This window comes from Uranotaenia lowii, chromosome 3 (assembly GCF_029784155.1).
Source record: "Uranotaenia lowii strain MFRU-FL chromosome 3, ASM2978415v1, whole genome shotgun sequence".
NCBI classification, from domain to species: domain Eukaryota; kingdom Metazoa; phylum Arthropoda; class Insecta; order Diptera; family Culicidae; genus Uranotaenia; species Uranotaenia lowii.
The window spans coordinates 339,024,853-339,036,319 of record NC_073693.1 but is presented as its reverse complement, the minus strand read 5'-3'; the positions used below and the strand labels follow the sequence as shown (position 1 = coordinate 339,036,319).

The 11,467-nt window shown below is 33.3% G+C and overlaps 1 protein-coding gene and 1 long non-coding RNA gene across 2 annotated transcripts; one reads left to right on the top strand and one right to left on the bottom strand.

The window, feature by feature from the left end:
- Positions 1 to 983: 983 nt before the first annotated feature.
- LOC129758449 (uncharacterized) lies at positions 984 to 1,561 on the bottom strand. The gene is made up of 2 exons (XR_008739990.1): positions 1,453 to 1,561; positions 984 to 1,389 (listed from the first exon to the last, which is right to left on the bottom strand). It is a non-coding gene; the product is annotated as an uncharacterized LOC129758449 (long non-coding RNA).
- Positions 1,562 to 7,290: 5,729 nt separating this feature from the next.
- Positions 7,291 to 9,668, top strand: LOC129754344 (dual specificity mitogen-activated protein kinase kinase dSOR1-like). Its single transcript, XM_055750349.1, has 4 exons — positions 7,291 to 7,570; positions 7,656 to 8,454; positions 8,515 to 8,850; positions 8,924 to 9,668. Exons 2-4 carry the CDS (start codon positions 7,687 to 7,689, stop codon positions 9,035 to 9,037), a joined length of 1,218 nt encoding a protein of 405 aa, XP_055606324.1. The 5' UTR covers positions 7,291 to 7,570; positions 7,656 to 7,686; the 3' UTR covers positions 9,038 to 9,668.
- Positions 9,669 to 11,467: the final 1,799 nt, after the last annotated feature.

The following is an 11,467-nucleotide window of genomic DNA, read 5'->3' as shown; positions in this document are numbered from 1 at the left end:
GTTAAATTCTGGCAACAAGATGGAGAGTGTAAACAGAAATAATTAGGAATGAATGAATGATGGAGATGATATGGCAAAAAGTAACAAAAATTGCGAAGGTTTTAGAAAATTGAAAGAAATTTCGATCTGAAAAAAGTGAATTAAAAAAAATTAAATTGATAACTTAATAAAAACAAAACTTTGAAAAAATTGATTTTTTTCTTAACGTTAAATTTTTTTTTATAAATTTCAAATCCCGGTAAGGATACCCAAGTAACAATTTAAGTTTTATAAGAAACTGGAAGGGTACTTCAATACTTTGTTATAAAACAACGTTTAGTTTTATAAACCCCATTAAAACATCTTTAAAACACTTACAAGTGTAAAAAGGCCCACCTACAGGAGGTTCTGGAGAACACATTACAAGTACCTTATACAACCATCATGGATTTCTGGTAGCTGTCAAATTCCAGTTAGGGTGAATTTTTAATTTCTTGACAGCGGTTTAGAATTGATTGAAAAAAAAACGGGGAAAATATTCTGACTGAGACACACAAAATAAGATGGTTCCATTTTGTCAGGAATCAACAGCATAATAAATAATCGATTAACCCAATTATAATTTATGATGTTTTCCGATCAACACAGGCACAAATCTTCTGCGCTTAAAATTTTATCGATGGATTTTTCGAAATAGACGTGAAAAAAACGCGCTCCACAATAGTTTTGCAAATTAAGAAAATAAAATACATAAATATTTATGTTTCAACATAATAATTACATCTGGATTTCTGTCAAGATGCTCATTTTGTGTATTTATGAGTATTTTATAAAATGTTTGTGAGGATAAGGTGTAGTTGCTGTTTTTTCCCATAATGCCTTATAATATTAAAACTCATGAGAATTATTTTCTCAAAATTTTCAATATACCATCAGAAAATGGCGTTTCAGATGAGATAAAAAAAGAATTTGTGATTCCAAGAAACAATAATAAAACATCAGAATTCACTTTTTATTCAATTTTTATTTATGTTACCTTATAGTTCGGACTTCGGACAATGGTTCTTGGAATTCTGTATAGTTGATTCTAGGGGGTTTTGATTTTAAATGGGTATCATCTTTCTGGTTTCCGTTGCCACAGCTATGCAGCAGCTCCGAAAGACGAAACAACGGATCAGGAAGTTTTCCGAGGGCTTTTCTTAAGCCATCTCCTGCAGGACACATTTCGCCACAGCTGCATAATAGTCCCGGCAGCCAATACGACAGAAAATCGCTTATTCCGGGTGTGTTGCTGCAGAAAAATAAACCATCCAGACACTTTGTGACTTCTGATGGCCGAGACAATTGTACCGGATTGCGGACGGACAGATCAGGCAGGGGATGCACTGTCTGCATATTTCCAGATATCACCTAAAACAGTTGAGAAAATAAATTAGCTCAACGATAAGGATTATCCAATAATGAAAAACTTACCTTTTGATTTTAAGGAATCGATTGCAAAATCCTCTTTTTTGTTTTCTTGTTCATCTTCTTCTTTTCGTTGTTTTTATTTTGTTTTCCGATCAATGACACTTGACGTTTTATGACTTTTTGACAGGGTTTTATAGCAAGGTTCCCCATAGGAAATACACCCTACTATTCACCATACTTAGTCGGCTCGCGAAGGGTGCGTCGGCCGATTTTCGATCATACTAATCGGCCTATTGTTGCAACGTCGCTTATGGGAGTTTTTGCTGGGCATCAGCCGATTAATAAGCCGATTTCGTAGGCCTATCAAATAGGGTGATGAGTAGCATGATTGTGTAGGAACCGACTAAATCGCCTGATTAGTAGGGCGATAAAGTTGATGAGATATTCCTACCCAATCGTACTAAATAGCCGGATTGATTGACAGCAAAAATTGATTTTTCTTCGTACCACCCAACTAAATCCGACTAAATAGCAGAATTGATTGGCCTTAAACATCGATTGTTTTTACTACCACCCTACCCAATCGTACTAAATAGCCAGATTAATTGATTGCAAAAATGGATTTTCCTTCGTACCACCCAACTCAATCCGACTAAATAGCAGAATTGATTGGCCTCAAAAATCGATTGTTTTTTCTACCACCGTACCCAATCGTACTGAATAACCGGATTAATTGATTGCAAAAATGGATTTTTCTTCGTACCACCCAACTCAATCCGACTAAATAGTAGAATTGATTGGTCTCAAAAATTGATTCTTTTTCCTACCACCCTACCCAATCGTACTATAAATAGTCGGATTGATTGACCGCAAAATAGAACCACCCGACCAAAAAGGATTATTTATTACATGATTTAGTAAAATAAACTTGCGAAGCCATATTTAATAGCAGTATGGACTTGATTGGAGCAAGTTCAGTATGAGAATGCCGAAATCTTTCAACTTAGCCGATCTGGAACGACATGTCCTGCGAAGAAGCTTGCCATCCAAGCTTTGCATCTAGAAACTGGCTCACGGTGAGGGCGGTGGAATTCATAAACGATGCCTCCATCGGAGTCAGGAACACCATCTATTACGGCTTCAGGCATATCCGGCAAACGTCCGGGAACTTGGTCAGGTTGAACGTCGTCATGATGGAACCGATAGAAATGCGCTCGCCACTCCAACGAACCGCTGGTGAGCACCGACGAGGCCTTCCGTGCTGTCGTGGGCCAAACTTTCCCATCGATGAACTCCATCACACAACAGATGTCAAAAACTAATTCAGTTATGACTGTTCCATACTAAATAGGCTTAAAGTATGCCAACTAAATAGAGTCATACGAAAACCTACTAAATTGACCGATCCTGCCCGATAACGTAGATCAACTTATTGTGCTACTTAATCATACGTAATTGTGTGAGCCTACTTATCAGCCGATTTAGTATGGCACCTATTTCATATTCAAGCGTAGCCCGATTAATCGGCATACTAAATAGGGTCATTGATTTAGTAGGGTGATTCGTAGCCAGACTAAATCGGCACCCAACTAAATATGTGAACGGCGAAATTTTTCATCTGTCAAATTTCCTATCGGGTTTTGAAATTGCTTTATAGCGTGTTTAAAAACCGCTATATACACGGAGGATAAAATATTCTTAAATTTGATTTAGGTTTTCTAAACAGGTTTTATAATCGTCCTGTAGATATCCTGAAAATGGTTTTTGTAAGTGTCTTGTCGAAAGACGCTTCACGGCTATAAAGACTTTCGCAATTACGTTATAAAACTTTGATATTTTCTTATAAAACCATCAAGTGTTTAAAATGTTGCTTGGGATAAGTTCTATGAAAAAAAGGTTGAAAAATATCAAGTGGCAAAATAATAGAAACTTAATTGAGATGAAATTCTAAAATTTAGGCTTCAAGAAGAAGATTGGAAAAAGAAATAGATACGATGTCGTAAAATTCATATGGCATGATATTGCAAAAATTACAAAAACGTTTCATGAAGGTTTTGAATTATGAAAGCAAATGAAAATAATATGAGAAATATATAACGAGGAACAAATTATAAAAAAGCTAAACGAGTGATTTGAGGACGCTGAAGGCAATGTTAAAAGAGAAATGGAAAGGTTATCAAGAATACAATTTTTTTTTAGATTTAAAAATAAATGGAATTTGAACTTACAAAAAAAAAGAAAGATGAAAAACGAATGTTCGTGAGAGAGTGAGTCGATTAACGCATTTTGGCGGTAACGGTTGCATTTAAGTGAAGCTTTTAAAATTACTGTCCGAAAGCGGATCAAAGAATCCGACAATAACCATGAAAAAGGGGTATTGTTATGCAGCGTGACCATGAAAAAAATGGCGATTTCCCATACATCCGGAAGCTAAAAAATATGAAGTTCATGGTGATAACAGCTTCCACTTTTTCATAGTAAAACCATGAAAACCCAATGATTTTCATTGTTAAGGCGCTGTAATTAAAATTTTTGCTCATGGTGGGGTTTTTGTTTTTATTTTTGGTTTTGTCATCATTTTCATAGTTAAGTATTATTGAAACGGACGGATTTTTCAAAACTTTTGATTTATTTAAAAAAAAATAACGCTACATACATTTATTTACTGTTCGCTGGACCGGTCTGAGGCTCACTATTTGGGATTCCGTAGCCGCTTCCGGCATCCATTCACTCGCAATGTGATGGTTTTTTTTTGCTGGAATTTATAAAAAAAATATAGGTTAAACTTGATTGTCTCTTGTAAACTTCAGTTTCAACTCTCCATTGCGTCCATCTCCGAAAACTTCGATTGAATTCTTTAATTTTAAAAATACTAGAAAGCTGCTGATTGTGTAGAGGAAAGAAAAACAAAGTGCCGCAGCCATCAAATCTTCCGTACACGAAAAACTTGGAATGTTTAAAATTCTTATATTTTTCACGCTCGGATGTACTTTTAACCATGAAGTACATGGTCACATTTGAATTCATTGGCTAATGAATGTGATACCATGGTTCTGTTCTATTCGGGATATGCAAAGAATTTTTCATATTTTCATTTTCTTTATTATAGTCAATTCTGTCATCTTCGATTTTCTTGCCAATTTTGTTAATTTTATCGTTTAGGTATTCAATAATTGATTGTTTATAGTACGTTTTGTTATTTTCGTCATTCTTATTATTGTCATTTTTGTAATTCTTGTCACTTATATCACTTTTATCATTTTGTCATTTTTGTCAATTTTGTCATTTTCATAATTTTTGTCAATTTTTGAAGTTTTTTTCTTTTTTGTTTTTTTTTATTTTTGTCATTTTGGCACTTATGTCATTTTTGTCACTTAATGTCTTTTTTGTCATTTTTTCCATTTTTGTCATTTTTGCAATTCTGTCATTTTTGTCACTTTTGTCATTTTTGTCATTTTTGTCATTTTGTCATTTTTGTCATTTTTGTCATTTTTGTCATTTTTGTCATTTTTGTCATTTTTGTCATTTTTGTCATTTTTGTCATTTTTGTCATTTTTGTCATTTTTGTTATTTTTGGAATTTTTGTAATTTTTGTAATTTTTGTAATTTTTGTAATTTTTGTAATTTTTGTAATTTTTGTAATTTTTGTAATTTTTGCAATTTTTGTAATTTTTGTAATTTTTGTAATTTTGTAATTTTTGTAATTTTCGTCATTTTTGTCATTTTTGTTATTTTTGTCTTTTTTGTCGTTTTTGTTCATTTTGTGGTTTCAGTCATTTTTGTCATTTTTGTAATTTTTTTAATTTTTGTCATTTTTGTAATTTTTGTAATTTTTGTCATTTTTGTTATTTTTGTCATTTTTGTCATTTTTGTCATTTTTGTCATTTTTGTCATTTTTGTCATTTTTGTCATTTTTGTCATTTTTGTCATTTTTGTCATTTTTGTAATTTATGTAATTTTTGTAATTTTTGTCATTTTTGTCATTTTTGTTATTTTTGTCTTTTTTGTCATTTTTGTTTATTTTTGTCATTTTTGTCATTTTCGTAATTTTTGTATTTTTTGTAATTTTTGTAATTTTTGAAATTTTTGTAATTTTTGTCATTTTTGTCTTTTTTGCAATTTTTGTTATTTTTGTAATATTTGTAATTTTTGTAATTTTTGTAATTTTTGTAATTTTTGTAATTTTTGTAATTTTTATAATTTTTGTGATTTTTGTAATTTTTGTAATTTTTGTAATTTTTGTAATTTTTGTAATTTTTGTCATTTTAGTAATTTTTGTCATTTTTGCAATTTTTGTTATTTTTTTGATTTCTGTGATTTTTGTCATTTTTGTCTTTTTGTTATTTTTGTCATTGTTGTCATTTTTGTCTTTTTTGTCATTTTTGTCATTTTTGTCATTTTTGTCCTTTTATTAATTCTTGTCAACTTTAATCAATTTTATTTCTTTTTGTAACTTTCGTTATTTTGGAAATTTTTTTTCTTTTGTGTTATTATTGTCATTTTTATAAATTTCTGTTGTTTTTTCAATTTTTAAATTTTTTATTTTTTTTATTTGAGTATTTTTTGTTAGTTTTTTTTTATTAAGGACCTTTTTAACATTCGGTCCAATGTTTGTTTTCGTATTTTTAGTAGTTTTTGTTATTTTTATACTGTTTGTCATTTTCTTCATTTTTGTCATTGTTTACATATATTTATGTTTATCATTCCTGTCAATTTTTATTTTGGTTTTTATTTGTCATTTTTGTAATGTTTTTTGTTCTTTTATATTTGTTATTTTTGTCTTTTTTGTCATTTTTGTTTATTTTTGTCATTTTTGTCATTTTCGTAATTTTTGTATTTTTTGTAATTTTTGTTGATTTTGTAATTTTTGAAATTTTTGTAATTTTTGTCATTTTTGTCTTTTTTGCAATTTTTGTTATTTTTGTAATATTTGTAATTTTTGTAATTTTTGTGATTTTTGTAATTTTTGTAATTTTTGTAATTTTTGTAATTTTTGTAATTTTTGTCATTTTTGTAATTTTTGTCATTTTTGCAATTTTTGTTATTTTTTTGATTTCTGTGATTTTTGTCATTTTTGTCTTTTTGTTATTTTTGTCATTGTTGTCATTTTTGTCTTTTTTGTCATTTTTGTTATTTTTGTCATTTTTGTCCTTTTATTAATTCTTGTCAACTTTAATCAATTTTATTTCTTTTTGTAACTTTCGTTATTTTGGAATTTTTTTTTCTTTTGTGTTATTATTGTCATTTTTATAAATTTCTGTTGTTTTTTCAATTTTTAAATTTTTTATTTTTTTTATTTGAGTATTTTTTGTTAGTTTTTTTTTATTAAGGACCTTTTTAACATTCGGTCCAATGTTTGTTTTCGTATTTTTAGTAGTTTTTGTTATTTTTATACTGTTTGTCATTTTCTTCATTTTTGTCATTTCGGTCATGTAGTTTACATATATTTATATTTATCATTCCTGTCAATTTTTATTTTGGTTTTTATTTGTCATTTTTGTAATGTTTTTTGTTCTTTTATATTTTTTTCTGTGATTTTTGTTGTTTTTTCTTTGATTTTTACTTTTTTTTTGTTAATGTCGTTTTTATGAACTTTTTCATTGTTTTTGTTTCAGTGTTTTCCGTCATGTTTGTGATATTTGTAAATTTAGTGGCATTTTATTCCTAGGATTTAAACTTTTTTTTTACATTTGTGATAATCATAATTTATATTATATTCTGTGTAATATTAAATTATGAAGCATATCGATAAATATCTTTAATTATTTTGACCATTTCACGTTGTTTTCAAATGTTAAATTTTTTCAGTGATTATTGCTGTCGTTACAAGCGTTACATTTTGGAAGAAAATAACACCTTGACACCCCTACTCGTTTTCCGAACGTCACAACACGCAAAAGTTCAGCGAGAGGCGAGAGACAGCATCCAGCAAAACCCATCAGCCAGCATCCGCGCGAGCTGTTCGAATTTGCGAAAAACGTTTGTAAAATAATTAATTAACTGCAATTAGCGCCCTATAACTTCCTCATATTTGTATGTGCAATAAGTTTAAAGTGCTGTTGTAAGAAATCCGTGTCGAGAAAGTGCTAGATTTTGTTGTACGACGCGGAACCAAAGCGGAAAAAGGGTTCTGCGTTTTGTTTGTTTTCATCGATTATTGATCTCATTTTTTTCGCTGTAGGTCAGTCTGCTAGCGAAAATGTTTTTCCATTTTCGCGATTGCCTTTGACAATCGAGTTGAAAATTAAAGTTTCTTGGTGTTTCAGGTTAATCCCCGGGTGGGGCGGCAGCTTTCCAATGTCTAAGATGACCAAAAATAAATTAAATCTAACCCTGCCGCCGGGTTCGGTGGATGTTCCGGCAGGGCAGCAAACCACACCGACTCCGTCGTTTAGGACGCCCTCCGGGACCGAGTACGTAATCGGGAAGCATAACTTGCTGGGCAAGGCCAAGAACAGTATCGATGCACTGACTGAAACGTTGGAGGAGCTCGAGATAGACGAGAATGCCCGTAAACGGATCAAGGTGTTCCTGAGTCAGAAAGAGAAAATCGGAGAACTGAGCGACGAGGATCTGGAGAAGCTGGGAGAGCTTGGTTCCGGCAATGGAGGCGTTGTGATGAAGGTTCGACACATTCCCACCCAATTGATCATGGCCCGGAAGTTGATCCATCTGGAGGTCAAACCGGCCATCAAGAAGCAGATCATTCGGGAGCTAAAGGTGCTGCACGACTGTAACTTCCCGCACATAGTAGGCTTCTATGGGGCATTCTACAGTGATGGAGAAATCAGTATTTGCATGGAGTACATGGATGGGGGTTCGTTGGATTTAATCCTGAAACGGGCGGGTCGAATCCCGGAACCGATTTTAGCCAAGATTACGAGCGCTGTCCTGAAAGGGTTGAGTTATTTGCGCGATAAGCATGCAATCATGCATCGGGACGTGAAACCAAGCAATATTTTGGTGAACAGCAGCGGAGAGATTAAGATTTGTGATTTTGGAGTGTCCGGACAGTTGATCGATTCGATGGCCAACTCGTTTGTTGGAACTCGGAGCTACATGTCGGTAAGTATCCTGTTAATTTTGAACTGAGAACTTGCATTTCCAGAACCTCCATTCTTCCAGCCGGAACGCCTTCAGGGCACTCACTACTCGGTCCAGTCAGACATCTGGTCCCTGGGACTGTCTCTAGTTGAGATGGCCATCGGTATGTACCCGATTCCCCCGCCGGATGCTCGCATGTTGGACCAGATCTTCCAGGATCGTGGTGGCGACGATAGTTCACCGGGACAAAACATAATCGAACCGAAACCGATGGCCATCTTCGAGCTACTCGATTACATCGTCAACGAACCTCCGCCGAAACTGGAGCACAGTTCCTTCACCGATCGGTTCAAAGATTTCATCGATAAATGTTTGAAAAAGAACCCCGAGGAGCGGGCCGATCTAAAGACGTTAATGGTAAATATTTCCTTCGAATGAACTTTAAACCCAATATTCTTAAAATGTTTTTTTTTTTTCAATTCACTTACAGAACCACGACTGGATCAAAAACATTGAACAGGAGCACGTCGACATTGCCGGGTGGGTTTGTAAAACGATGGATCTGCTTCCGTCCACGCCGAAGCGGAATGCATCACCCAACTAGATCGACCGTGAGGCCGTTCAGAGCGCATTTCCTTAATCTCTTGAATCCAATTTGTATATGTGTGTATTCGCCGGATCGCTGTTGGTCGTAATTGTGTGGAAGCAACTTCCCGAACCAGCTATCAAAAACAAAAACGTGAAACAACAAAAGTCTATTCTCGTATTACATGATATAGTACATATACGGTGTGTAAAAGATCGTTACAATCAATCAGGACAGCGCGCACGTCTCTCGTGTTTCCGTATCCTTACCTTTTGCGCCTAGCTTTTAAGTTGAGCCTTTTGTTTCGTTACTGTAAAAATTCAAAAGTTTCTCACAAAAGTTTATTTTATAAATTTTTTTTGTTCCAATTCGTATTCGTTGCTCCAATTTGTGATTTTTCTCTCGAGGATGGTTTGATTTCTAATACTCAGTCATAATTTTTGTTGCATTATTTTTTTTTAAATGAAAGCTCGAGGTACCCCTTATTTCTTAGGATCATTTTTTATCATTCGCACCAGCCAAAAATTTTAAACTACTCATGCAAGAAAAAGAAGAAGAAAAAACAACTCTGTAACTGAATGTCAGTGTTATATTCCTTATCCTCAGAAATATTTGAATAAACAAAAATTTTCAAGACCCAAACCAAAAACGAATTCGAGGCTCGATGAATTGTTGGAAAATCACAACCATGCGAAGTTACCTGTAATCAGGGTTCAACACGCAGGAGTGCGTCCAATGAGAAAGAGCAAATAAAACGCAGCTCTTTCGTTCTCGGTTCACGGGCACATTTGATTGCTCGAAATTCTCTCGAGAAATTTGCGACCAAAACGCAGATTGAAAATTTTTGAGCAGAGCGAATTCGCGCGCGCCTATTCGAGAGCGCGAGCGGTTCGGAAACTGCGTTTGCGTTTTTCTGCCGCGTGCGTGTAGGAACACCGAGCATCTACCGAGAGGACACGGCGGCTCACCGGACGGCGCGCGCGGCTCTCTTTACACCGTGTGTGTGTTCGCCGTGTTTTCGTTATAAAGGGCCGACGGAATAATCTGTGCGAATAATTAAATCAATGGATATGGTAAAACAGATAGAAGCAAACAATAGCCTTGGATGGAGGGTTATAAGAATCCATGTTAGAAGTTTAAAAATACATACTAGTAATAGTAACCAGCACTAGTAACTATGAAAAATTTACCATGCAATAGTAAAATTTCGCAAAATTCGCCAAATCAAACAGCATAACATAAGGATTGTTAAAATGCATGTTAGAAATATTCTAGCCACTAGTAATAGTTACCAGCACTAGTAACTATGAAAAATTTACCATGCAATAGTAAAATTTCGCGAAAAACGCCAAATCAAAGAGCTTCACACAAGGATTGTTAAAATAAATGTTAAAAATATTCTAGCCGCAAAAAATAGTTACCAGCACTAGTAACTATGAAAAATTTACCATGCAATAGTAAAATTTAGCGAAAAACGCCAAATCAAAAAGCCTTACACAAGGATTGTTAAAATGAATGTTGGAAATATTCTCGCCACTAGTAATAGTTACCAGCACTAGTAACTATGAAAAAATTACCATGTAATAGTAAAATTTCGCGAAAAACGCCAAATCAAAGAGCTTTACACAAGGATTGTTAAAATGAATGTTAAAAATATTCTCGCCACTAGTAATAGTTACCAGCACTAATAACTATGAAAAATTTACCATGCAATAGTAAAATTTCGCGAAAAACGCCAAATCAAAGAGCTTCACACAAGGATTGTTAAAATGAATGTTAAAAAGATTCTAGCCGCAAAAAATAGTTACCAGCACTAGTAACTATGAAAAATTTACCATGAAATAGTAAAATTTCGCGAAAAACGCCAATTAAAAGAGCTTTACACAAGGATTGTTAAAATGAATGTTCAAAATATTCTAGCCGCAAAAAATAGTTACCAGCACTAGTAACTATGAAAAATTTACCATGAAATAGTAAAATTTCGCGAAAAACGCCAAATCAAAGAGCCTTACGCGTAGAATGTCGAAATGAATGTTTGAATATCCTAGCAACTAGTTATAGTTATCACACTAGTAACTATGAAAAATTGCTAATTAAAATTTCGCAAAAAACGCGAAATTTTAATATTGCATGGTGAATTATTCATAGTTACTAGTGCTGGTAACTATTACTAGTGGCGAGAATATTTTTAACATTCATTTTAACAATCCTCGTGTAAAGCTCTTTGATTTGGCGTTTTTCGCGAAATTTTACTATTTCATGGTAAATTTTTCATAGTTACTAGTGCTGGTAACTATTACAAGTGGCGAGAATATTTTAACATTCATTTTAACAATCCTTGTGTAAAGCTCTTTGATTTGGCGTTTTTCGCGAAATTTTACTATTGCATGGTAAATTTTTCATAGTTACTAGTGCTGGTAACTATTTTTTGCGGCTAGAATATTTTTA